The sequence below is a fragment of the Silurus meridionalis genome, chromosome 29 (genome assembly GCF_014805685.1).
Source record: "Silurus meridionalis isolate SWU-2019-XX chromosome 29, ASM1480568v1, whole genome shotgun sequence".
Classification (NCBI taxonomy): Eukaryota; Metazoa; Chordata; class Actinopteri; order Siluriformes; family Siluridae; genus Silurus; species Silurus meridionalis.
Window position 1 is genome coordinate 12,703,658 of NC_060912.1, and position 27,500 is coordinate 12,731,157.

General features: G+C 41.3%; 4 protein-coding genes and 1 long non-coding RNA gene across 10 annotated transcripts in view; 3 read left to right on the forward strand and 2 right to left on the reverse strand.

Annotated features, from left to right (window-relative positions):
* The window catches only part of zmp:0000000896 (caspase recruitment domain-containing protein 11), a 22,030-nt gene extending 13,745 nt beyond the window's left edge, over positions 1-8,285 (reverse strand). The window contains 1 exon segment of the mRNA XM_046844476.1: positions 8,221-8,285. Within this exon segment, the coding sequence (XP_046700432.1) occupies positions 8,221-8,227 (7 nt within the window). The 5' untranslated portion in view covers positions 8,228-8,285.
* A 413-nt stretch (positions 8,286-8,698) lies between these two features.
* Positions 8,699-11,484, forward strand: LOC124382271 (interferon-induced very large GTPase 1-like). The gene is given in 3 exon segments (XM_046844481.1): positions 8,699-10,042; positions 10,045-10,335; positions 10,385-11,484. Coding segments are annotated over 3 exon segments (1,116 nt in total). The 5' UTR covers positions 8,699-9,660; the 3' UTR covers positions 10,828-11,484.
* Positions 11,158-12,282, reverse strand: LOC124382278. The gene is made up of 4 exons (XR_006925006.1): positions 12,162-12,282; positions 12,017-12,081; positions 11,862-11,937; positions 11,158-11,769 (listed from the first exon to the last, which is right to left on the reverse strand). It is a non-coding gene; the product is annotated as an uncharacterized LOC124382278 (long non-coding RNA).
* Positions 12,283-13,728: 1,446 nt separating this feature from the next.
* On the forward strand, positions 13,729-24,443 carry LOC124382263 (interferon-induced very large GTPase 1-like). 5 transcript variants are annotated; one of them, XM_046844463.1, is made up of 6 exons: positions 13,729-14,720; positions 14,800-15,043; positions 16,102-16,175; positions 16,372-17,272; positions 18,057-18,109; positions 19,111-24,443. In XM_046844463.1, exons 2-6 carry the CDS (start codon positions 14,965-14,967, stop codon positions 23,962-23,964), a joined length of 5,961 nt encoding a protein of 1,986 aa, XP_046700419.1. In that variant the 5' UTR covers positions 13,729-14,720; positions 14,800-14,964; the 3' UTR covers positions 23,965-24,443. The 5 variants fall into 5 exon arrangements, with proteins under 5 accessions (XP_046700419.1, XP_046700418.1, XP_046700420.1 ...); XM_046844462.1 differs by having other exon boundaries at positions 14,854-15,043; XM_046844464.1 differs by having other exon boundaries at positions 13,729-14,667; positions 14,854-15,043.
* Positions 24,444-26,124: 1,681 nt separating this feature from the next.
* Positions 26,125-27,500, forward strand: part of pick1 (protein interacting with prkca 1) — an 11,734-nt gene continuing 10,358 nt past the window's right edge. The window contains exon 1 of one of the 2 annotated variants that reach the window (XM_046844526.1): positions 26,125-26,269. The gene's annotated coding sequence lies outside the window, so the exon portion shown is untranslated. Of the gene's footprint in view, positions 26,276-27,500 lie in introns of both variants that reach the window. The other variant, XM_046844525.1, reaches the window with a different exon arrangement.

Here is a 27,500-nt window from a genome sequence, read left to right on the forward strand (position 1 = left end):
AACCATGTAACAGCAGAGTATTGACACATCATTACATTTCATTTCATTACATTAATCTCACACTCTCACTACACTCTGACTACCGCCTCACTACACTCTCACTACCTCCTCACTACACCTCACCACCTCACCACACCTCACTCACCTCCTCACCACACCTCACCATCTACTCACTCACCTCCTCACTACACTCTCACTACCTCCTCACTATACTTTTACTACACTCTCACTACCTCCTCACTACACTCTCACTACCCACTCACCACCTCCTCACCACACTCACCACCTCCTCACCACACTCTCACTACCTCCTCACTACACCTCACCACACCTCACTACACTCTCACTACCTCCTCACTACCTCCTCACTACACTATCACTACCTACTCACTACCTCCTCACTACACCTCACTACCGCCTCACTACACTCTCACCACACTCTCACTACCTCCTCACTACACTCTCACTACCGCCTTACTACACTCTCACTACCCACTCACTACCTCCTCACTACCTCCTCACTCACACCTCACCACCTCCTCACCACACCTCACCATCTACTCACTACCTCCTCACCACCTCCTCACTACACCTCACCACACCTCACTCACCGCCTCACTACACTCTCACTACCGCCTCACTACACTCTCACTACCGCCTCACTACACTCTCACTACCGCATCACTACACTCTCACTACACTCTCACTACCACCTTACTACACTCTCACTACACTCTCACTACCTTCTCACTACACTCTGACGATTGCCAGGGTCCTCCAAAGCATCCAATAATATTTAGATTTATATTTACAGCATTTGGCAGATGCCTGTATTCAGAGTAACCTGTGGTGATTTTATTTACACTCCTTTTCAGCATCTTAACCACTGATCTACCACTTCATCCCCCTTTTCCTCGTTCTGTTTAGTAAAATCCAACATTATCTATACATGTATACAGTCTGTTTTATTTAAACACGTACAAACATGATTTTGAAGCTGTACAGAAATAATGTAGATCACATGACCTGTAAAATTACAGCAGCAAGGTACAACAGACTCTCTATATAATTATAAATTAATTGGTTATAAATTAAATTAATAATATAAATTAATTAATTAATTGATTGGTGGGCATCAGTTTTGTGATGAAGTGTTTGCACAAAGGTGTAAGGGAATGATATGGTGTGAATGTGTTTGGACTGCATATAATCTCACACACACACACACACACACACACACACACACACACACACACACACACACACACACACACACACACACACACAAATGTCCTAAATAATGTTTGCGCAAAAACCTCAACTATTCTAAAAATGCACAGAAGCAGCTGTGTTTAAGCTCCGCCCTCTCGCCCCAGTCTTTTTGTCTCTGAGCAAGTCAGAACAGAGCGTTTGGACATGTCTCAAATCCCTCACATTCTCTCCACTTTCACACTTCAATACTTGAGTTAAAGACTAAGCTAAAGACCCGACTTGCACAGTGAATAAACAGCAGAACTGACATGATTAGACTATCAATATTCCTTATAAATAAACCCGAAATGAGTTAAATCAGGACAATGTGGGGGTTTAACAGAGTGGGGGTTTAACAGAGTGGGGTTTAACACAGTGGGGTTAAACAGTGGGGTTAAACAGTGTGGGGGTAATACACAGTGGGGTTTTAACAGTGTGGGGTTTAACACAGTGGGGTTAAACAGTGTGGGGTTAAACACAGTGGGGTTAAACAGTGTGGGGTAAAACACAGTGGGGTTAAACACAGTGGGGTTAAACAGTGGGGTTAAACAGTGGGGTTAAACAGTGTGGGGTAAAACACAGTGGGGTAAAACACAGTGGGGTAAAACACAGTGGGGTAAAACACAGTGGGGTAAAACACAGTGGGGTTTAACAGTGTGGGGTAAAACACAGTGGGGTTTAACAGTGTGGGGTAAAACACAGTGGGGTTTAACAGTGTGGGGTAAAACACAGTGGGGTTAAACAGTGTGGGGTAAAACACAGTGGGGTTAAACAGTGTGGGGTTTAACAGTGTGGGGTAAAACACAGTGGAGGTTTAACAGGGTGGGGTAAAACACAGTGGGGTTAAACAGCATGGGGTATACACAGTGAGGATAAAACTCAGTGGGTGTTAAACAGTGTGGGGTAAAACACAGTGGGGGTTAAACAGCGTGGAGTTAAACACTGTGGGGGTTAAACACAGTGGGGGTTAAACACAGTGGGGGTAAAACACAGTGGGGTTAAACAGCGTGAGTTAAACACTGTGGGGTTAAACACAGTGGGGTTAAACAGTGGGGTTAAACAGTGGGGTTAAACAGTGTGGGGTTAAACAGTGTGGGGATAAACAATGTGAAGGGTAAAACACAGTGAGGCTTAAACACTGTGGGGTAAAACTGTGTGAGGCTTAAACACCATAGGGCAAATTCACAGTGGGCCAAAATTAAAAACTGGGACGAAGTCGTGGGCCAAACTCAATATTTATTGAAAAAAATGACTGCAATTGTGCATGTTTTCCGTCTCTCCAGATGTGTTATGTTGAACCTTTTCATATGGAAACAATAAATAAATAAAACACATCAGTGGTATTCGTTTCTTATTATGTGTGCCTCTCTCTATCTATAGACTTTCGAATTCCTTTATAATGTAAATCATTTTTCACAGGCCAACAACAAAACCAAAAATAATAATTTCCTTCAATTAAAAAAAGCAATCTTTCAACCATGAACAGTCCATGCCTTGGAGTAAGAAAAGTGCATTAAGACAACATTCATTCATTGGTTGAAGACAGATTCCTACATCTCTTCTTAGATACAAGTGCATCATGTCTGGGGTTAGTCTCTGAGCTGAGGAGATCCACAGGTTTGAGTGAAGATGTTCATCAGTGAGACTCCTGAGTGGTGTTTTTTTCATCTTCATTAAAGAGAACAGTTACACACACAGATATGTGCTGGTGAACACAGAGAGTGTTTGAGCAGCTTGGACACGGAGTTGGAGCAGTGTGTCGGGGAGGAAACATGGAAACTGTGCAGCACACACAGAGTCGTACTTTGACTTGATCACTGGAGTTCAATCAGCTCCATTTGAAGGTTGGTTGGTGCGCTTTCCAAGTCAACCACAAACGGATTACTGAGCAGATCAAATCTGCATTTCTGGGCTTCAAAGTCGGTAAATCACCGGGTAAATTCAGCGCTGAGTATGCAGAGTTTTTCATCGCCAATGAACTAACAAAGCATTGTGGGATTTGTAGTATTAGCGGTGTATGCGCTATATACTGGCGGGCAGCTCTAATACACATTTGATATGATCTTGCCAGATTTGGCCGCAGGCCTGAGTTTGACACCCCTGCCATAGGGGTAAAATGGTGTGGGGGCTAAACACTGTGAGGGTAAACACTGAGGGGTTTTAAACAGTGTAGGAGTTAAACACTGTGGGGGTTCAATAGTATAAGGAGTTAAACAGTGTGGGGTTTAACACAGTGGGGTTAAACAGTGTGGGGTTAAACACAGTGGGGTTAAACAGTGTGGGGTAAAACACAGTGGGGTTAAACAGTGTGGGGTTAAACAGTGGGGTTAAACAGTGTGGGGTAAAACACAGTGGGGTAAAACACAGTGGGGTTAAACACAGTGGGGTAAAACACAGTGGGGTTAAACAGTGGGGTAAAACACAGTGGGGTTTAACAGTGTGGGGTAAAACACAGTGGGGTTAAACAGTGTGGGGTAAAACACAGTGGGGTTAAACAGTGTGGGGTTAAACAGTGTGGGGTAAAACACAGTGGGGTTAAACACAGTGGGGTTTAACAGTGTGGGGTAAAACACAGTGGAGGTTTAACAGGGTGGGGTAAAACACAGTGGGGTTAAACAGCATGGGGTATACACAGTGAGGATAAAACTCAGTGGGTGTTAAACAGTGTGGGGGTAAAACACAGTGGGGGTTAAACAGCGTGGAGTTAAACACTGTGGGGTTAAACACAGTGGGGTTAAACACAGTGGGGTAAAACACAGTGGGGTTAAACAGCGTGAGTTAAACACTGTGGGGTTAAACACAGTGGGGTTAAACAGTGGGGTTAAACAGTGGGGTTAAACAGTGTGGGGGTTAAACAGTGTGGGGGATAAACAATGTGAAGGGTAAACACAGTGAGGCTTAAACACTGTGGGGGTAAAACTGTGTGAGGCTTAAACACCATAGGGCAAATTCACAGTGGGCCAAAATTAAAAACTGGGACGAAGTCGTGGGCCAAACTCAATATTTATTGAAAAAAATGACTGCAATTGTGCATGTTTTCCGTCTCTCCAGATGTGTTATGTTGAACCTTTTCATATGGAAACAATAAATAAATAAATAAAACACATCAGTGGTATTCGTTTCTTATTATGTGTGCCTCTCTCTATCTATAGACTTTCGAATTCCTTTATAATGTAAATCATTTTTCACAGGCCAACAACAAAACCAAAAATAATAATTTCCTTCAATTAAAAAAAGCAATCTTTCAACCATGAACAGTCCATGCCTTGGAGTAAGAAAAGTGCATTAAGACAACATTCATTCATTGGTTGAAGACAGATTCCTACATCTCTTCTTAGATACAAGTGCATCATGTCTGGGGTTAGTCTCTGAGCTGAGGAGATCCACAGGTTTGAGTGAAGATGTTCATCAGTGAGACTCCTGAGTGGTGTTTTTTATCATCTTCATTATAGAGAACAGTTACACACACAGATATGTGCTGGTGAACACAGAGAGTGTTTGAGCAGCTTGGACACGGAGTTGGAGCAGTGTGTCGGGGAGGAAACATGGAAACTGTGCAGCACACACAGAGTCGTACTTTGACTTGATCACTGGAGTTCAATCAGCTCCATTTGAAGGTTGGTTGGTGCGCTTTCCAAGTCAACCACAAACGGATTACTGAGCAGATCAAATCTGCATTTCTGGGCTTCAAAGTCGGTAAATCACCGGGTAAATTCAGCGCTGAGTATGCAGAGTTTTTCATCGCCAATGAACTAACAAAGCATTGTGGGATTTGTAGTATTCGCGGTGTATGCGCTATATACTGGCGGGCAGCTCTAATACACATTTGATATGATCTTGCCAGATTTGGCCCGCAGGCCTGAGTTTGACACCCCTGCCATAGGGGGTAAAATGGTGTGGGGGCTAAACACTGTGAGGGTAAACACTGAGGGGTTTTAAACAGTGTAGGAGTTAAACACTGTGGGGGGTTCAATAGTATAAGGAGTTAAACAGTGTGGGGGGTTAACACTGTAAGTGGTTAAACAGTGTGGGGGTTAAACAGTGTAGTGTAGTTGTAATTGAGTTAATATGATACTTGACAGGAAAGACTGACAGACCCTCATGAAAAAATCCTGAAGTCTCTCAGTGTTGAAAGCATTAAGAGTGCTTGCATTGTTTACCTGTTGTATATAATTAACACTAACAGTAACACTGACACTAACAGTAACACTGACAATAACAGTAACACTAACAGTAACACTAACAGTAACACTGACACTAACACACAGACTTAATGACAAGGGTGAGTGTCTCTTTGAGTGAGCAACTGAAGAACTTTGAGGATGGATTTAGACTGTAATTAATATCAGCAGTCTGCTACAATGTGCTCAGGACCACAGTTTATATGAGCAGTTTCTCATGTGAACATCACTGAACACTTTATAACCTCAACACTGATGGAACTGTAATGATGGACATTCAGTAATGAGGATGAGGTTCCCTGTAGAGTCTGGTTCCTCTCAAGGTTTCTCCCTCATGAAGTCTCAGTTTTTCTTCACCACTGTCATCACTGGATCAGTCATTATGGAGAAACTTATAAGGAACAAACTTATAAACACTAAACTTCTAAATTTTTTTATAGAACTTTATAAAAAGTTGTAAAAAGTTTAGTGGTCGGTCATTTGCCGTCCAGGGACCAAAGCTGTGGAACGCTCTTCCAGCTCACATTCGATCCATCACTGTGCTGAGTGTTTTTAAATCGCAGTTAAAAACATTTTTATTTATACAAGCTTTTAACACGTAGCCCTGTTTCAACTGCTTTTTTACATATATATATTGTGCTCCTATATTTTTTTATTTTTTATATTTCTTATATTTTATTGTCTACTGTCTATTTTTTATTTTTGTTATTTTTTTACTGGAAAGTGCCTTGTGCTCCTTTTGGTTGCTGTAACACGCTACATAAATAAATTTGACTTGACATAACCTTCATATAATAAAAAATCTTTATCTGTGTAAAGCTGATTTGAGACGATGTCTACTATTAAAAACGCTACACAAATAGAACAAAATTTAATTAAATAAAATGAACTCAGATTAACACTGGACATCCAGCATTCACATGTTAAAGCTTAGATGTTTGTTCAGTACATGTCAGTGTCAGTGTCAGTGTCAGTGTTAGAGTCAGTGTCAGTGTCAGCGTTAGTGTCAGTGTCAGCGTTAGTGTCAGTGTCAGGGTCAGTGTCAGTGTCAGGGTCAGCGTCAGAGTCAGTGTCAGCGTTAGTGTCAGCGTTAGTGTCAGTGTCAGGGTCAGTGTCAGGGTCAGTGTCAGGGTCAGTGTCAGGGTCAGAGTCAGTGTCAGTGTCAGAGTCAGTGTCAGTATTAGTGTCAGTGTCAGTGTTAGTGTTAGTGTCAGCGTCAGTGTCAGTGTTAGAGTTAGTGTCAGTGTCAGTGTTAGAGTCAGTGTCAGTGTCAGTGTTAGTGTTAGTGTCAGTGTCAGTGTTAGTGTCAGTGTCAGTGTCAGTGTTAGTGTCAGTGTTAGAGTCAGTGTCAGTGTTAGAGTCAGTGTCAGTGTTAGAGTCAGTGTCAGTGTCAGTGTCAGTGTGTCAGTGTCAGTCAGTGTCAGTGTCAGTGTCAGTGTCAGTGTCAGTGTGTCAGTGTCAGTGTCAGCGTCAGAGTCAGTGTCAGTGTCGGTGTCAGTGTCAGCGTTAGTGTCAGTGTCAGGTCAGTGTCAGTGTTAGAGTCAGCGTCAGTGTCAGCGCAGTGTCAGTGTCAGTGTGTCAGTGTCAGTATTAGTGTCAGTGTCAGTATTAGTGTTAGTGTCAGCGTCAGTGTCAGTGTTAGAGTTAGTGTCAGTGTTAGAGTTAGTGTCAGTGTCAGTGTTAGAGTCAGTGTCAGTGTTAGAGTCAGTGTCAGTGTTAGAGTTAGTGTCAGTGTCAGTGTCAGTGTCAGTGTCAGTGTTAGAGTCAGTGTCAGTGTTAGAGTCAGTGTCAGTGTTAGAGTCAGTGTCAGTGTTAGAGTCAGTGTCAGTGTCAGTGTCAGTGTCAGTGTCAGCGTTAGTGTCAGTGTTAGAGTCAGTGTCAGTGTTAGAGTCAGTGTCAGTGTTAGAGTCAGTGTCAGTGTCAGTGTGTCAGTGTCAGTGTCAGCGTAGTGTCAGTGTCAGGTCAGTGTCAGTGTCAGGTCAGTGTCAGTGTCAGTGTCAGCGTCAGAGTCAGTGTCAGCGTTAGTGTCAGTGTCAGCGTCAGTGTCAGTGTCAGTGTCAGGGTCAGTGTCAGAGTCAGTGTCAGTGTTAGAGTCAGTGTCAGCGTTAGTGTCAGTGTCAGTGTCAGTGTTAGTGTCAGTGTCAGCGTTAGAGTCAGTGTCAGTGTTAGAGTCAGTGTCAGTGTTAGAGTCAGTGTCAGTGTTAGAGTCAGTGTCAGTGTCAGTGTCAATGTTAGTGTTAGTGTCAATGTTAGAGTCAGTGTCAGTGTTAGTGTTAGGGTCAGTATTAGTGTTAGGGTCAGTGTCAGTGTTAGGGTCAGTGTCAGTGTTAGGGTCAGTGTCAGAGTCAGTGTCTGTGTCTGTGTTAGTGTCAGTGTTCATGTTAGCATTGTGTAGGTGTCTGTATTTGTGTAGGTGTTAATGTTAGCACTGTGAAGGTGTGTGTATTAGTGTAGGTGTTAGTGTTAGCACGGTGTAGGTGTGTGTATTAGTGTAGGTGTTAGTGTTAGCACTGGTGTGGGTGTCGGTATTGTGTAGGTGTTAGTTTACAATTACATTTACATTTGCAGTATTTAGCAGACGTCCGTGTCCAGAGCGACGTACAAAAGTGTTTTGAGTCTCTATTAATGAATAAAACTACACTGTACACGGGATTTCAACTCAAGATAAATCAGACTACAACTCTTGATTTTTACAAAGCAAACTTGGTAAGTGCTAATTTTAGTGTAAGTGTAGTGTTTAAAAAAGTTAAACACCAAGTTAAAAAGTTAAAAAGTGTTCAGATCTTACCGCTCATTGTCCAGACTGTAGGAGAAACACAATCCTGTCAAATGAAAGAAAGAGGTGTGGAGCTTGCATCACACACACACACACACACACACACACACACACACACACACACACACACACACACTATGACTCCACCCCATTTCTTTTTTCTCCAGCAGCATAGTGTGTGTGTAGTTAATATGTAACAGACATATAGATGTTAAGATTAGAACTGAGACAGTACAGTATTTAGCACTAAAGGTGTGTGTGTGTGTGTGTGTGTGTGTAGTTAATATGTAACAGACATATAGATGTTAAGATTAGAACTGAGACAGAACAGTATTTAGCACTAAAGGTGTGTGTGTGTGTGTGTGTGTGTGTGTGTGTGTGTGTGTGTGTGTGTGTGTGTGTGTGTATAAACAGTCCTTGTCTTCTCGCTGCCTTTGTTTATTTAAACATCTTTACATTTTCAGAAATCAGTGACTGGAATAAAAACATTTCCACCATAATGCACAGAATATACAAGAAAGCAACAAGATCATTTATCATTCAAGTCTAAAAGCTGCACAGAATCACCTCCAAATGAACGTTTATTTTTCCTGAACCAGTGACTGATTCAACTGACTCAGAATCAACACACATGAGCAGAAACATTTTTAACTGCTCCACAACACACACACACACACACACACACACACACACACACACACACACACACACACACTAACCAAGAGAACTCTGGGTTCTAGATCAGGTTCCTCCAATGTGACTGTTTCCATAAAGACATCACTATTAAATCTGCTGCATAAACTCTGTTTCTTTACATAATAAACCACCGATGAACCTCATTCCATCCACCACAACCTAGTAATAAACCTCCAACCTTCAGCATGGAAGCCTGGGGTGTGAGGTTTAATTTACACTGAATAGAAAAATATGATGGAATTATTTTCCTCAGAATAAATCACTTGGAGTCATTAAGCTGCTAAATATCACATCATGGACTAAAGCAGTGCTGAAGTTTACCAAACACATAACTGAACACGTAGGAGACCTGCTCTCACAGACGTGACACACTGATCCTGGTCATGTGTTACAGTCTAACACTGCCATCAGGTGGCCACACACACACACACACACCCACACACACACCCACACCCACACACACAAGATAACTTTAGATAAATGTCCTACACTGACTAGCAGTAACGTCTTCCCAGACTTGGAAGATGTTTGGTGAGATCAGTAAAACCCAGTCAATTGCTGCAGCAGAAACTCTGTTTTTTTCAGGCTTGGTTCTTTATCTTTATCAAAGTATCAGCTAAATCATTGAGAAGCATGACACATTCTTCCACAGAAACCGACTCCTGATGGATGGAGTGGTGGAGATCGCTTGGTACTACCCTGCTGGGAAGAAAACTGATTATTTCACAGTGTTGCCTTCAGTAATCTGTTTCTCTAATGTGGGTTTCAGCAGTTCTAGATGAACTTGTGAAGATACTGGGAGATCAGAGGGTGTTTGTTCTGTCAGTTTTGGGGATTCAGAGCTCTGGGAAATCCACCATGCTGAATGCCATGTTTGGACTGCAGTTTGCTGTCAGTGCTGGAAGGTGCACCAGAGGAGCCTTCATGCAACTGGTCAGAGTGTCAGAGGAGATGAAGGAAGAGCTGTTTGATTACTTACTAGTTGACACTGAAGGTCTTCGAGGTTTAGAGCTGGCTGAGAAGACCACAATACACCATGACAATGAACTGGCTACATTTGTTGTTCTTGAAAACCTGACCTTGATCAATATCTTTGGAGAGAACCCTGCTGAGATGCAGGACATCCTTCAGATTATTGTTTGAGAATGAAGAAGGTCAGACTGAATCGCAGCTGTTTATTTGTCCACCAGAATGTTGGAAACATCACTGCTGGAGAGAAAAACATGGAGGGAGGAAGACACTTACAGGGAGAACTGAATGGAATGACCAAGCTGGCATCTAAAGAAGATGGTGATGCTCAGTGCTTTAGTGATATCATTGCATTTGATGTACAAGGTGATGTTAAGTACTTTGCACAGCTCTGGGAGAGAAGCCCACCCATGGCACCACCAAACCCATCATACAGTAAAAATATTGAGGAGCTAAGAAGAGATATCTTTAAATATTTTACTTTTTTTAATTTAAATTTTTAAAACTATACTTTTGCTGTTTAAATCCCACTTAAGCAATTTGTGGAATGCACTGCTGAATGAAAACTTTGTGTTTAGTTTTAAAAACACTTTAGAGATTGCAGTGGACAGAAAACTCGAGAATGAATATTGTAAATGGACCTGGAGCCTTTGCAGTGCCATGCTGGGAGCTGAGAACAAACTGCTGAACAGAGTCAACAATGAAAAATACCCAAAAATTGATGAAAAGGAAATCGTGGCAGATGTGAATGACACAAAGCTGGCTGTGGAAGGATTAATCAATAAGTTCTTGATGAAGACAAATAATTTTTATTCAATATTGAGAGATTTAAGAAAGATTTTGGATCTTAAAGATCTTATTAAAGGAACTAAGAGAAAGTTAGATAAAGTTGCATGTTTGAAAATTGCAAGAGAACAGAAATCAGCGAAGATTCTGAGGGGAAATAAGCTTTAGACACAGAGCAAAGACCTACAATTTACTTTACTACACTCAAAACAGAATTTGAAAATGTCTGGGACAAGTGGGTCACTGAGGTGATGGAAGATGTAGCTTTAATCCACAGCAATGATGGTGCACTGGTTCATGTGTGGCGCGAGGGGTGCGGATGGTGCAGGGAGGGAGAGCCGAAGGGCTCGTCACACCCAAGCTCAACTTTATATACTAACCAAGTCGACTACGCCACCTGGGAGGGTTATACCCAGGAAATAGAAGTAAACCCCAGAGTTTATTAGGTCACACAAGTTCGAGTCCCTTATTATTGAGTGTAGGCAGGAAACGTGGGCATCGTATAAAACAATACAAAGTTTATTGAAAACTTAGCTTTAAAATATAAAACAAAAAATGTTCTCGCTGGTGAATATGGTCCAGTGACAATTACACAAATAAAAAATAAACAATCGGACACAAAATATTAAACAATAAATTTACACAACTTCCAAATGAACAAAACATAAAATCATTGCATACAGGGCTGGAGTTACCCACTGGAGTGATCAGCACTAATTATCAAAAAGCACACTCTCTAGTCACCAAGCACAATATGATTCACCATATACACCGCTTAAACAAAAACCAATGAAGAACTTGATTAAAAGGTTGAGGGAAGCAAAACCCAAAAGGAGCGGCCACGTCGTCTTCAAGCCAGCCCCGATACTTGCACGTTGCTCGACCCCACAGTAGACCAGACAATACCGGTTAAAACAAATCACAGAAGCCAAATGGCAGCAGCAGAATTCCCCTTTTAAATAGTTGTAAGCCGAGGTTGTTCACTCGGCACGCAGCGAGGGAAAAGTCGAATCGCAGCAATAATCACCCGGGACGAAAAAGAAGAGAAGGAGAGAAGGAGGATAGAGGGAAGGAGAGAAGGAGGATAGAGGGAAGGAGAGAAGGAGGATCCTATAATACAAACAATGATACAAGATATAAATGACACAAGTAATTGCGCAACTACATGCTGTAATTCCCCCTAACAAACCGAAGCAACTTACCAAACGCGGATAGATAAGTTCCTGAGAATCAATTCACCGCTCAGGATACGCAGCCTTCAAATAACCTGCTGTTAAACTGAAGTTCAAGGACTGCACATTACTCACGCCACCTGACACGCGTTAAAGCTAAACATTGCTAAACAACTTCCTCATACCTGCAGGGAGGGCAATAAACAGATCCAAAGCAGCATCCAACAGGGACACACACTGAAAAGACAGGCTAAGGATACACAAATGAGCCATTAGTGCAATGAGCAAAGAAAAACTTATTAGCCAACGCTACATACTAGCAGCACATACCTGAAATGTCTTTAGCAACCGCAAAAGGGGAGGATCCGGGCGTGACACATGCCAGGCTCAAACCAACCCACTCTAAATAGTGCCTGCTCGCTACTGATTGGTGGTCAGAAGTGTCAATCACCACCTGAACCTCATTCATTCTGTCACACATGGACAAACTCCATCAGAGGAGAACAGCAGAACCTTTACTCTGACTCTGAGGAAAACAACTCCATCCGTGCACTGATTGGAAAAAATGATCAAAGACACTGAAGAAGAAATGCAGAAGAAGCCCATCGCAGAACAGGGATACAGTCAGATCTACATCCCAGAAATGATAACTTCTGTCAAAAACCAAGAAAGAGAACACCAAACTCAGACCTCTAAATACACAATGAAGAAGGACTTCACAGTGGATCTCTATCTCTATATATATTTGAATAATCAGAAGCCTCATTACTTTAATATCTTCAAGAACTACTCCAATGGTGCCACCTCAGCTGCAGTGTTTGGTGAATTCTTTGTGGACAAACTTGAGCCGTCTATACTGCAGTCAGCGTTCGACCAAACTGCCATCGATGTAGGTGAGAAAATGAAACGTGAGCATTCAGTGGAAACAGGTCTAACCTGGAGAAACACATTCTGACATCACTAGCAGAAAAAAAAACTTTGAAAACTACATTAAATACCTTCACAAACCCAAAGAACATATTAATAACTTTATTACCAAGGAAGTAGATAAATACCTACTTGAAGACAAGAGTCAAGAGGTTCTGAAAACGATCAAAGCTAACATAAAGTCCAAAGGAAAGTGTGTGATAGACGCGGTGAATAAATCAACAGAAGACGTCAATAAAATAAACGGAAACATCGACATGTGGCTGGAGTACTTCTCCAAGGAGCTGAAGGATGAGCTTCAGTTTAAAGAAGAATCATGTCTTGAGCAGAAAGCAGAATGTAGATGATCCTGCTGTCGGGGATTACTGCAGCTCTCTGCTGGCAGGTCTTCCCCTGAACGCTATTCATCCACTGCAAATGATCCAAAACGCAGCTGCACGGCTTGTGTTCAATCTGCCCAAGTTCTCCCACACCACCCCACTGCTGCTCCTTCACTGGCTTCCAGTAGCTGCACGTATCAGATTCAAAACACTGATGATTGACTACAAGGCCAAAAATGGACCAGCACCATCTTACCTCAGTGACTTCATCACATCTCACACTGCACCACGCTGTCTGAGATCCTCCAGCACTGCTCCACTGGTACCTCCTTCTCTCAGAATGAGAGGTAAGTACAATTCAAGGCTCTTGAGGTGGTGGAATGAACTTCCTCTAGATGTCCGTACAGCAGAGTCCCTGATTATCTTCAAGCGACGACTGAAGACCTTCATCTTCCTGAAACACTTAAATTAGCACTTTCCAAGTTTGTAGAATTCGAGTTATATTTATATTGAGTTTGTATTCTTGCGTATCAGTGTAGATTTATTCACTACTAGAGATTTAAAGCACTTTTGTACGTCGCTCTGGATAAGGGCGTCTGCTAAATGCCACAAATGTAAATGTAAATGTAAATGTGTCTAATTAATAGAAATGCTGTTTTCACACTTTTCCAAACATCTGTGTTGAACCAGTTCTTTCTACAAAGCTCTGAAAAAGTACCTGCAGGAAATGATAGAAAAGTAAAATGCACATCTTACACACGTCTTCCGGAGGAGCAGCAGAGTCTCGTTATTGCACTAATCCTGAGCTCAAAACCTGATTTCACTTTGTCACATTATCACATCTGTTCTGAAATGATTTTAGCTCAGGATCAGGATCAGGACCAGGACCAGGACCAGGACCAGGACCAGGATCAGGATCAGGTTCAGGACCAGGACCAGGATCAGGATCAGGCTCCTGGCAGAACATGATGGAGGAACGAAGGGAAATCCACAGCGTGTGGTCGAATGTTTTATGATGAGTGTTTTAAAGAAATGAGATTGAACAGAATGATGAAAAAAGCAGATCAGTGAAGGTTACAGCAGACGGTATTCAGTAGCGCCATCTACAGGTGACGTCATGCCTCTTTAGTAAAGCGTTCATGAGTAAATAAATCATTCTCACCAATCTTACATTCGTTTCTAAACTAAACTAAACTAAACTGAACTGAACTAAACTGAACTGAACTAAACTGAACTGAACTGAACTGAACTGAACTGAACTGAACTAAACTGAACTAAACTGAACTGAACTAAACTGAACTAAACTAAACTAAACTAAACTATCAGGAATAGATTTAATATTTTACTATATTTGAAAGTAGATTCGTTTTAGATCAGAAAAGCAGGTTATAAATCCTTCATCTGTTCACTGTGATTCTGTAGACAATATAAAATGAAACGTGTATAATATTTATGGGGGGCGGTCCTGGTGGGCGGTCACGTGATTTTAAGGAAGCGCTTCTCTCCTGGAAATAAAACTGTTTACTTTCGATTTTCAAGCTGAATCCGGAGAAACTTTACTGCTCAGGTCTGAGTTCCTTTTATTCATGGTAATGTTCACCTTTTCCTGTTCTGGAAAGCGGAAGTTTGATAATAAATCCAGGTGAAGTTTAGAGCTGTGTTTGTGTTTGATAATAAAACTAATGGATCAGATGAATCATGTAAGTGTGATGAATCCACAGGAAGGCTTCATGCTTACAGTCACTTTCTCTTTCTGGAATCTTCCCACTGCTCAGGCTGGAAACGAGCTCCAGATGAAGAACTTCCAGCTGCACACTCACTTCCAGTCATCTTCTGTTAAAGCAGGACCAAAGTAGAAGTTAAAAATTGCTTAGGAGCCTGAAATCATGACGGATCAAGATCCAGAAGATGAAATGGAGATCCAGTCAGGCACTGAGATCTTCTCTGACGCAGAAGTCGTAAGCAGTAAGTTCACAGTAGGAGCTCAGATCATAATAACAGCTGCAGTGTGAACTGTACAGTACATATATGTTCTATAAAGTATAGAATGGAGTGAATGTAATGTTGTGAGACAGGATGGGAAGTGAGTCAGGAAAGTCAGCTTGGCTTTAGAAATGTGTTCATTTGCTGGATAATAACAGAAGATCTGCCTCCTGCTCAGTGTGATAAAACACTGATCAATATTTTAATACTGCTCTTGTTAAACTTCTCTGGTATCCAACTATCAAGGAACTCAAAAAAAAACTTCGCTGGAGACATCAAGTCATTTCTGAAGTTTATAATTCAGCTGTGAAAAGACACTGCATCTAACAGAAGCAAAGAGATGATTTTTCAGAACAGCTACAACTTTTTATTGACACTCTGCAGTTAAACTTCCTGCTATTGGAGCTCTGGGCTGCGTTTCGAAAGGAAAGTCATCACTCGAGTAGAAATATACAAAATAATAAATTCAATTAAAAATCTAAATCAACTCGGTCCTGCACAATTTTCTACCATTAATAATAATAATAATAATAATAATAATGTACTCAGTACATGTAGAGAGTATCTGCTTTGTTTAGGACACATTAGTTCACTTGGACTGAAGTATGAAATGTTTGCAAATATGGTCAGAGTCTCACACACACACACACACACACACACACACACACACACACACACACACACACACCTACATCAGACTCATATTAGGCATATTTAAGCCCATTCATGTGGATCACATCAGCGTGTAGATTGTGTACACATTATATAGAAAATGTTTTTTTTTTTAGTAAATTCCAAAATGTGTTCTGTAAAACATGTGACTTTCCAAATTCTCAGATAAACTAACATTACTTACTACTTAAAGTTTTATTCTTCAATAAAATGGATTAAATGCAACATTGACATTTCTGTCACAGTAAGATGATCTCCTGGACCATAGAGCTCTTCGGATAGAGTCTAAATGATCACTCCTGATAAATGGTTCCTCTTGAGAAAAGTTCTAACTGTAAACAAACATCTGCTTCTTGTGTTATATTAAGGTTTGAGTAGATGTGAACACACTGATGAGACCTTTACACGTGTGAAAACTCGAGTGACCTCAGGACACTACAAGGTGAGTCCAGATGATGGAGAATTGCTCTCGCTGTTATTACAGACCGTATAATGTGGGAATGTAGTGAGAGAAAAGGAAGAAAAAGGATGATCTTCTATAAAGATCTGGTTAAAGCACATTACTGAGATTTATTGATGATTATAATTTATTTAGTTATTGATGATATCTGTGATAATGATAATTACTTTTGCTTAAGGATAACGAAGGCACTAAGAAAACCAAAGCAATAACCCAAGCCGGAATAACTAGTCCCACAACATCCAGATGTTCTCAAGCTGATGAGCAAGACAATTCCAAGCAGCTATTAGAAACAGACATAAAGAATAGGTTTGTGGTTCATGATCTGGAAATGTTCAGAAATTCTCCTGAACACAGCCAAGCTGATGGTAGTGTAGAAAATATAAACAGTGAAGCAATTCAAACAGCTGAAGCATCACAAGAAGGTGGAAATGATGAAATGCCTGAAGGAGGATCTGATTTGTCCAGTTTTACACTTGTGATGTTTGGAAACACCTCTGCAGTCCAGCTTGGAGATAAAAACCTACTATTTGGAGCAGAACCTGTTCCTTCAGATCAGGCCCACATCTCCAGAAAAGTTAAAGTGTCAGGATGTGAGTTGTCAGTGCTCAATATTCTGGACTTGCATGAGGGGGATCTGTACCTGGACCATGTGGACCACATCACTAGTCAGTTAGTCACTGAGAACAACATCCACTGCTTCATCTTTGTCCTGAAACTGGGACACTTTACAGATGACGATAAAATGGGACTGGAATGGCTGGAAGGAACATTTGGAGAGCATGCTCTTTCCTTTGTGATGATTCTGTTCACGTATGAGAGAGAGGAGGAGTGTGACACCATTATAGACGACCTGAAGTACAACACTGTCCTAGAGCAACTGATGAAGAAGTGTGGAGACAGATACTGCACATGTAGCAAGAGCATGAACAACCAATCAGAAATCAGAACAATGCTGAAGAAGATCAAACATCTCGTCTCTGAGAACAATCGGTGCTGCTACACTGCTCAGATCAACAACCAACTACCATCTACTACCAACTTTAAACAACAGCAGGACATGGAGAGGAACACGCATGGTGAGCGAATCATTCCTTCAGTTTTATCTGATATTAAATTCAATGTACAATAGATTCTTTTCTACATGCAGTTTGATCTTCAACTCAAGTTTCTTCAGCGATAAAATTTGTAATGAATATCTGATTCTGTTATTTATAAATATTTATGAGTTCAGTTTTTATGATTTGCAGGTTGGTTTCTAAACAGGGTACAGCTCCACACATCACTTTTACATTACTAATGTGTGATTGGAACAGGTTATACACACACACACACACACACACACACACACACACACACACACACACACACACAAACAAGAAAGGCAGCTTCACATGGTCTGTGACTTCCTGACAGACTTCCTGTGTGTAGTGTGAGTGTATTAACTCTTCTTCTCTCCCTACACAAACCAGATATTTGTACAGTTTGTTCATGTTCTCAGCACTGTGTGTGGGAGGAGAACATACATGATCATACCTGTAATTAAACACCAGTGTTCAGTGATTTAATGTTAAAACCCAGATCATCATCATCATCATTAACAACAAGAATAAAAACAACATTCTCCATGTTGACCTTGTGCTCTTACAGGACCCCAGACTGAGTCATCAAATAATTCTATTGTAGTAATATGATTAAATAATAAAATGAAGTCAATGTTCATATCGTCGTTTTTTTTTTGGCACAAACACTGTAACAGAATCCTGGTATTAATAAACACCAGAGCAGCAGAAGCTCAGTGTAATATTCCTGTGAGTATTTGATTGGGCAACATTTTTACTTTCATCATTATTGTATTTGTAGAATATAAGCGGCAGTTCCCAGGTGAGGATGAAGAAACTTTAGGCAACACAAAGGTAAGTGAAGTTATTTTAGCTGCTTCCTGTCACATGTAGAATCACATTCAAAACTCTGATCATCTTCTCAGTGTGATGAGCTGCTGTTAGAAATGATCTACACACCACTGTTTAAAGGTCAAACCCTGAATCTAAATCAGAGCTTAAATCTCAGTGTGATGAAATCTTCCTGTGAATCTCCTGTTCTACCACAGAGGTGCTGTTGGATTCAGATTCAGAAGTTCAGTGTCACCCAGGGTCATGTTCATGGCTTATAACACGCAGATAAAAATATATAATTTTATATATGTTAATAGAAATTCAAATATTATTTGTCACGTACACAGAATACAGAATACGTCATGCAGTCAAATGCTGTTTACGACTGTCCCACGTTTAAACATGAAAAAAGAAATCGAATATAAGAATAAAAAAATTAAGTAAATAAATAAAAAAGTATAAAAAATAGAAAATTATATGTATATACATGAATGTGTGTGGCAGATACTGACATTACAAAAGAAAGTGATTTAGTGTGAAGTGTCCATGTGCAGTATAGTGTGGTTACATCATCAGATCACCAACACTTGTGTAAACTGATGACACAGGGCAGGCATGGATTCATTCTGATTCATATATAGATGTGGAATTGAAGCCAAATTCCTCCATCTTCATCTCAGAGCAGAAATCAGACTCAGATTCAAGTTCTAACTGTCCAGTGGTACTGATTCTTTGCCCACACATATGGATGTCGAGTGTCCGGATATTTTTGGCTGTAATGTAAATGTAGTTCATTTAGAAAAATTGATACGATTTTATATTAAAATATACCCTAAGCATAACCGTTTACATTCCAGTATTCCTGAACGTTTTATTAACGTCAGTTTCTATCAACATAAACACATTGATGTGGGTGTAGATGTGTTTATTTGGTGCTGATTATTGCCAAAATATTTTACGATCTTTAAAAAAGACAGTGTCACACAGAAGAACATATTTATTGAATATTATTGACTTTGCAGGAACAAGCACTGGTGACTGGAGACGTGTCAAGAGAAGGACAAAATAAAAACAAGTGTGAATATCAGCTTGGAGATGAAAACATACGGCGGCTGTTCAGCAGACTCAATCTTAATCCACAACATACACTGAAGACTGAAGAATTTTTGGAGATCACGGCATCCTTACTGAACTGTCATGAGCCGTGTACTGAAAAGGATTTGGTTTATACTTTCCTGCACAGGCTGTTCATGATGGACTACACCGCAAGATATATCCCACTCAGACACGTCACTAAACCCAGCAGTCCACAAAAAGCCACAGCATCGAAAGATATATTCAGTGTCCTCTTTGACAGTAACTCGGTGGAGTGCAGTGCAGCCGAAGAGCAGTTCCAGGTTCACCCAATGGATATTCAGATGGCTGCTTTTCACCATGCAGACAACTTTCTTCAACAGTTAATGGTAACGAAGCTCTCTCAATGTCAGTATGCCGTACCTCTGCTTGTGCCCAGCCCCATCACAGGGCAAATTGAGTTTCCTCTCTGGACTTTTCGGCAAATAAAAAAAAGTTGGAAGTCTTCTGATGATGATGGTAATAAAACCAGCAAATGCAAATCCATAGTTGGAGAAGAAATGCCAATGGTGGCCTTCCTTAGGTTGGGATCTGTGTCCTCATCCAAATCACAGCTGATGAACAACTTGATCAATGATCGATATCATACATTTTTTGACAGGAACTGCCCCCAGGACAGCAAAACTAGACTCCTGATGAATGGAGTTGTTGAAATTGCCTGGTATTGCCCCTCTGGTAAGAACTCTGATTGGCTTTCTGATTGTGTTGCCTTATGTAATTTTCATGGAGATGCAGGAACCAACACAACCCAGCGTGAGATTGTGACACAAATGTCCACAGTAAATATTTTACTTCTGTCTTCACTTGGTAAGAATGAAAGTACCAGGACAATTATTGAGAAGCTCTACAATTCCACAAAGCCTCTCATTTTCCTTCTTACTGACAGTGACTCAGTTGCAGAGGAACTGTGTGAAGGCAAATACAGAATGGGTTTGAAAGAACGAAGTCAGTCTGATGTGACTGAGGAATTAAGGAGGACAATCAGAGAATGCTTAAAACACTCATCTACTTTTAAACTTGAGAATGTTGCCAACCAACTGAACATAATTGTAGATGAAGCGAAAGGAGAATGCCAAAGAGCAAAGGAAGCAGCAAACCAGCTCATGAAGCTGCTCAACAATGAAAATCTGCCAAGCATTAAAGAAAAATACTTGCCCTGTCAAGGAAAACTGTGGCATGACTGGTGTCATGAGAACAAAAAACTCTACCGCTTGACTGGACACCTAGAAAACCACAAAATGGCTATAAAACAGGAAATGAATAAAATACGCACTCGGCAGCGTGAGTTAGCGTTCAGCTGTCTTATAAAACGTTTTATTGAGAGTTTAAATTCATTAAAAGGAAATGAAAGAGTTTATTTTCTCAAGTGGGTTGGGATGCTCCTGGACAGTCAAACTTCACAATGTCTCTCCTCACTTCATCATCAATTCGATGAACAATGGTCTAAGGTACTGGATTTGAAGAAGAAATCCAACATGTCACCATCATTCAGTGAGCAACAAGCAAAACTGGAAAGAATTTCCAGAGACCTGAATGCTGTCACCTTTGGAGTAGAACACATCCTTAGAGAAATGGGACAGGTTTTTGAAGCCTGGATGTCTGTACAAAGCACACAATTAACAAATGAAGCAAAAGTAAACATCTCCACTCTTCCTCTGATAGCTGCAGAAATTATAGTGACTGGATATCCGCTGGAGATAATGGATGGAGATGCCGGTCATGTTCCTCTGATGTGGGTTTCAGCAGTTCTAGATGAACTTGTGAAGATACTGGGAGATCAGAGGGTGTTTGTTCTGTCAGTTTTGGGGATTCAGAGCTCTGGGAAATCCACCATGCTGAATGCCATGTTTGGACTGCAGTTTGCTGTCAGTGCTGGAAGGTGCACCAGAGGAGCCTTCATGCAGCTGGTCAGAGTGTCAGAAGAGATGAAGGAAGAGCTGAAGTTTGACTACTTACTAGTTGTTGACACTGAAGGTCTTCGAGGTTTAGAGCTGGCTGAGAAGACCACAATACACCATGACAATGAACTGGCTACATTTGTTGTTGGTCTTGGAAACCTGACCTTGATCAACATCTTTGGAGAGAACCCTGCTGAGATGCAGGACATCCTTCAGATTGTTGTTCAGGCTTTTCTGAGAATGAAGAAGGTCAGACTGAAGCCCAGCTGTTTGTTTGTCCACCAGAATGTTGGAGACGTCACTGCTGGAGAGAAAAACATGGAGGGAAGAAGACGCTTACAGGAAAAACTGGATGGAATGACCAAGCTGGCATCTAAAGAAGAAGATGGTGATGCTCAGTGCTTTAATGATATCATTGCTTTTGATGTACAAGGTGATGTTAAGTACTTTGCACAGCTCTGGGAGGGAAGCCCACCCATGGCACCACCAAACCCATCATACAGTGAAAATATTGAGGAGCTAAGGAGAGATATTATGTCAAAGATATCCACAAACCGCGGTGTAACACTTTCTCAATTTAAATCCAGCATCAGTGATTTGTGGAATGCACTTCTAAATGAAAATTTTGTGTTTAGCTTCAGAAACACTCTGGAGATCGCAGTGTACAGGAAACTAGAGCATGAATACACCAGATGGACCTGGAGCCTTCGCAGTGCCATGCTGGGAGCTGAGAACAAACTGCTGAACAGAGTCAACAATGAAAGATCTTTGAGGATTGAGGAAAAAGATCTTGTGGCACAAATGGCAGTGTTGAAAAAAAGTGTAGATAAGAAAGTAGTTGACTTTTTCAGGGATGACCGTGATAAAGATATTTTGATCCAATGGCAAGAGAGGTTTGAAAGAAAAATTCTGGATCTCTACAATGAACTTGTGGAGGCAGCAAAAAGAAAATTAGATCATGTTTATCAACAGAAAATTGCAAGAGAAAAGGTTGATGAGGAAAAGACAAGGTATGAAAATAAACTCTTTAAACTGAGTAAAGAACTTGCTTTCAATTTGAAAAACAAGCAAACTGATGGAAATGTGCTGACAAGCCATTTTGATGATGTTTGGTCCACTTGGCTCTCTGAACTGTCTCAGGATGCACCCATGGTTGGTGACATTGATGTTTTTGGAGATGTAACAAAGATTTTGTCTGAAACATTCGAGCTGTCGTTTGTCTGTGATCGACAGAACCTGGGCAGTTACAAAGACATCGATGCTTTTGGAGATTATTCCGATTATGTCATTTTCAAAAAGTCTCAAGTGTCCGTTCCACAAAAGGAGCATCCCACAGATGTAAACATGGAACAGTCTGGTCGATGGAGTCAGGCACGCAGCCTTATTACTACAGTTTGGTCAGCAATACATCCACCAAGTACTCAACTAGAAAATAAGTCCACAACAAACATGTTATCATCAAAGGAAAATGATGAATTCAGGGCCATGATAAAAAATGTTTTTCAAAATAGTAAGAATGAAATTCAGAGAATGTCCAGTGCAGAGCTCGGCTATAATCACAGCTACATTCAACAAATAATTCAATTTGTCAAAACCAATATTAATGAACATCAACAGAAGACATCTTTCTATACACTCAAGAAGGAATTCACAGTAGACCTCTGCCTTTTTATCTGTAAGTTTGCTGCTGAGAAATTTACTAAACTTCACATGGAATTTAAGGAAGTTAATGATGTCAGGCTCTACCTCAGTAATCAGAAGCCTCATTACTTCAATATCTTCAAGAACTACTCCAATGGTGCCACCTCAGCTGCAGTGTTTGGTGAATTCATTGTGGACAAACTTAAGCCTTCTATACTGCAGTCAGCGTTCGACCAAACTGCCATCGATGTAGCTGAGAAAATGAAACGTGACGTTCCAGCATTCAGTGGAAACAGGTCTAACCTGGAGAAACACATTCTGACATCACTAGCAGAAGAAGAAAACTTTGAGAACTACACTAAATACCTTCACAAACCCAAAGAACATTTTAATAACTTTATTACCAAGGAAGTAGATAAATACCTACTCGAAGACAAGAGTCAAGAGGTTCTGAAAACGATCAAAGCTAACATAAAGTCCAAAGGAAAGCGTGTGATGAACGCGGTGAATAAATCAACAGAAGACGTCAATAAAATAAACGGAAACATCGACATGTGGCTGGAGTACTTCTCCAAGGAGCTGAAGGATGAGCTTCAGTTTAAAGAAGAATCATGTCTTGAGCAGAAAGAGATTACAGACCTTGGGTTTCTTCAGGAGATCGTAAATAAGGGCCTGAATGACATGGTGACAAAGTTACAAAATACATTTAAAACTATTTCTGATGTTAAACAGGAAATGTTTAAGAAGAAACCACACAAAGTTCTGCTGGATCACCTCTGTCAGTGCTGCTGGGCTCAGTGTCCATTCTGTAACGCCATCTGCACCAACACGATGGAGGATCATGATGGAGATCACCGTGTCCGTTTCCATCGAAACTGTGGGATCAATGGATGGTCCTTCATGTTTTCAGAAAACCTTGGAGTTGATTTCTGTACCACGGCTGTATCAAGTAACGACTTGTTCTTTCGAACATCTGCTGGTGTGTTTTCTTTTAAAGAGTACAGAAAAGCAGGTGAAAAATACGCCAGGTGGAACATCAGCCCTGACAACTCTGAGATGCCCTACTGGAAGTGGTTTGTGTGCAGGTTCCAGGAAGACCTGGAGAAGCACTACAAGAGGAAATTTACAGGGAACGGAGAGATTCCTCAAGAATGGCAGGAGATCACTAAAGACAGAGCCGTTGAAAGTTTAAGTGAGTTATAAAAGTTAGAATCAGTGATGTGACACTGAGATGTTTGAGTGGAAAACTGGAAAATCTACATACTGTGTGAGAGAATAATGATAATAACCCAAAAACTTAAATCTCGCATGCAGAGTCACAATCTGACTCTAAATACAACTCGGACTCTGTATCTTTGTTTCTTACAATATTTCCTTTCATTTTATAGACTTTCATGTATTTGATCACTTTTTCCTTTTGATGAGTTTAATGGCGATTAATCTGATGTTTAGAACTAAATTTCACAGAATCATGCATTTTAAATTTTTACTCAAAACCATAATAATTATGAATTCTGTTGTTTTTTCTTTGGGCTTCACTCACTAAATCTCTGTTACTACTCTGTGCTGTGTGCATTAAGGTTCCAACATCCTGAACTGATGGATCAAAAATGAGACAGTGTTTAACTTGATGGCTTTTTCCACTTTTTCCACACAGTATAAATAATAAAAGAGTAAACCAATGTTTTCATTTTGTTTTAGGTGATTATTTTCTTTTTTTAAACTTTATACATTACAACTTTATACATTATACATAACATTACTTTTCCAACCATGTTTACTGGAGAATGTTTGTAAGTTTGTGAAGATAATACAATATTATAAATACATCACTTCTATACCATAAGACACCTGACCATCATGCCCCTGACCATCACACCTCTGACCCTCATGCCCCTAACCATCACACCTCTGACCCTCATGCCCCTAACCATCACACCTCTGACCATCATGCCCCTGACCATCACACCTCTGACCATCATGCCCCTGACCATCACACCTCTGACTATCACACGCCTAACCATCATGCCCCTGACCATCACACCTCTGACCATCATGCCCCTAACCATCACACCTCTGACCATCATGCCCCTGACCATCACACCTCTGACTATCACACGCCTAACCATCATGCCCCTGACCGTCACACCTCTGACCATCATGCCCCTGACCATCACACCTCTGACTATCAAACCCCTAACCATCACGCCCGTGACCATCATGCCCCTGACCATCACACCTCTGACTATCAAACCCCTAACCATCACACCTCTGACCATCACACCTCTGACTATCACACCCCTAACCATCATACCCCTGACCATGACACCTCTGACCATCATGCCCCTGACCATCACACCTCTGACCATCATGCCCCTGACCATCACACCTCTATCAAACCCCTAACCATCACACCTCTGACCAACACACCTCTGACTATCACACCCCTAACCATCATGCCCCTGACCATGACACCTCTGACCATCATGCCCCTGACCATCACACCTCTGACTATCACACCCCTAACCATCACGCCCCTGACCATCACACCTCTCACGCAGATCCCAGGGTGACCAGGAATCTTCTGACTTCTTTGTGGAGGATGGGCACCACCAAAGAATCTGATCCTTCCTTACTGCTGATTATTTAGACATTAACATTATTGCGCTCCCACACGGAGCTCTACCTTTATAACTACGATCAAGAACACAACAACAGTAAACATCAAAGACACTTAATGGTTGCTCCAGGATACTACATCCACATATTTTATTATTTTAGATTTGTCCTATTTTCCTCGTTTCCCGCCTGTACAGAAACCCTGGTGTATGTTTACACTGATAAAGGTGAGAGCATGTCCCTGTTCTGTGTCTGGTTGTGGATATGAGCAGAAGGTAAAATGTCGGAGATGGCTTACATGTAATGCTCTGAGAAAACCACAGCGACACCTAGAGGAAAAGACCGGGAATAACAATTCACTACATCCTGTAGATTTTCTGTTAAACATTTTTGGAAATAATCACAGAAAAAATATCGATCACATTTAAGTGAGTGAATGATCGAAAGCTGTGATTTGGTTAAGCTCTCTCAGGCTGGTGGAGGATTTTAGAGTGAAATTAAAGCAATGGTACAATAAGTGAATTATTTCTATATATAACTGTTTGTGTGAAAAAGGTTGATTTGGGGAGATTCTGGTCTCTTCGATTCGGAAAAGTTCATCTAGTTAAACGCTATAAAGTGTATTCACTGGAGGAAATGAAACTAGGAGAAATGATGCACGAAGAAATATAGCGCACTTATAGCCGAGTTACCATGACGACAAAAGATGTTTCCGGTGAGCCGCCGGAAGTGACGCAGTCAGCAAGTCCACATCACACAGAGAGATGGAACAGCTGGCAGTGTTTCAGATCCCTGGATTTACAAATAATCCGAATTAAACGCGTTCACTGGCGAAACGGTTATATAAGTTTCAGTCCGCCGTCACTTTCGGTTCAGAGGAGTACATCCGGTAAATGTATGTTTAGGTTGCGTTGCAGAGTAAAGACGTCGAAGCTAAAGCTAACAATGTAGTGTACAGTGTAGTGTACAGTGTTGTGTGCAGTGTTGTGTGCAGTGTTGAATACAGTGCAGTGTTGAGTACAGTGTTTGTCAGTACAGTGTGTTGTTGAGTGCAGTGTTGTGTACAGTGTGGTGTAGTGTGGAGTAGAGTGGAGTACAGTGTGGTGGTGAGTACAGTGTAGTGTGGAGTACAGTGTGGTGGTGAGTACAGTGGTGTGTGGAGTACAGTGTGGTGGTGACTACAGTTTAGTGTGGAGTACTGTGTGGTGGTGAGTACAGTGGTGTGTGGAGTACAGTGGTGTGTGGAGTACAGTGTGGTGGTGAGTACAGTGTTGTGTGGAGTACAGTGTGGTGGTGACTACAGTTTAGTGTGGAGTACAGTTGGGTGGTGAGTACAGTGTAGTGTGGAGTACTGTGTGGTGGTGAGTACAGTGTGGTGGTAAGTACATTGTAGTGTGCAGTACAGTGTAGTGTGGAGTACTGTGTAGTGGTGAATACAGTGTAGTGTGGAGTACAGAGTGGTGGTGAGTAAAGTGTTGTGTGGAGTACATTGTGGTGGTGAGTACAGTTTAGTGTGGAGTACAGTGTCGTGTGGCGTACAGTGTGGTTGTGAGTACAGTGTGGTGGCAAATGAGTACAGTGTAGTGTGGAGTACAGTGTAGTGTGCAGTACTGTGTGGTGGTGAGTATAGTGTTCTGTGGAGTACAGTGTGGTGGTGAGTGCAGTGTGGTGGTGAGTAAAGTGTTGTGTGGAGTACAGTGTGGTGGTGAGTACAGTGTAGTGTGGAGTACAGTGTGGTGGCAAATGAGTACAGTGTAGTGTGGAGTACAGTGTAGTGGTGTGGTGGTGAGTACAGTGTAGTGGGAAGTACAGTGTAGTGGGAAGTACAGTGTGGTGGTGAGTAGAGTGTTGTGTGGAGTACAGCATGGTGGTGAGTACAGTGTGGTGGTGAGTACAGTGTGGTGGTGAGTACAGTTTTGTGTGGAGTACAGTGGTGGTGAGTACAGTGTAGTGTGGAGTACAGTGTGGTGTGGAGTACAGTGTAGTGTGGAGTGCAGTGTGGTGGTGAGTACAGTGTGGTTGTGAGTACTGTGTGGTGGTGAGTACAGTGTAGTGTGGAGTACTATGTGGTGGTGAGTACAGTGTGGTGGTGAGTACAGTGTAGTGGGGAGTACTGTGTG

Coding starts and splice junctions, on each gene's coding strand:
- LOC124382263 (XM_046844463.1), top strand. CDS start 14,965: ATGACGGATCAAGATCCAGAAGATGAAATGGAGATCCAGTCAGGCACT. Junction 17,273..18,056: donor CATGGAGAGGAACACGCATG/GTGAGCGAATCA, acceptor TTGTATTTGTAG/AATATAAGCGGCAGTTCCCA. Junction 18,110..19,110: donor AAACTTTAGGCAACACAAAG/GTAAGTGAAGTT, acceptor TTGACTTTGCAG/GAACAAGCACTGGTGACTGG.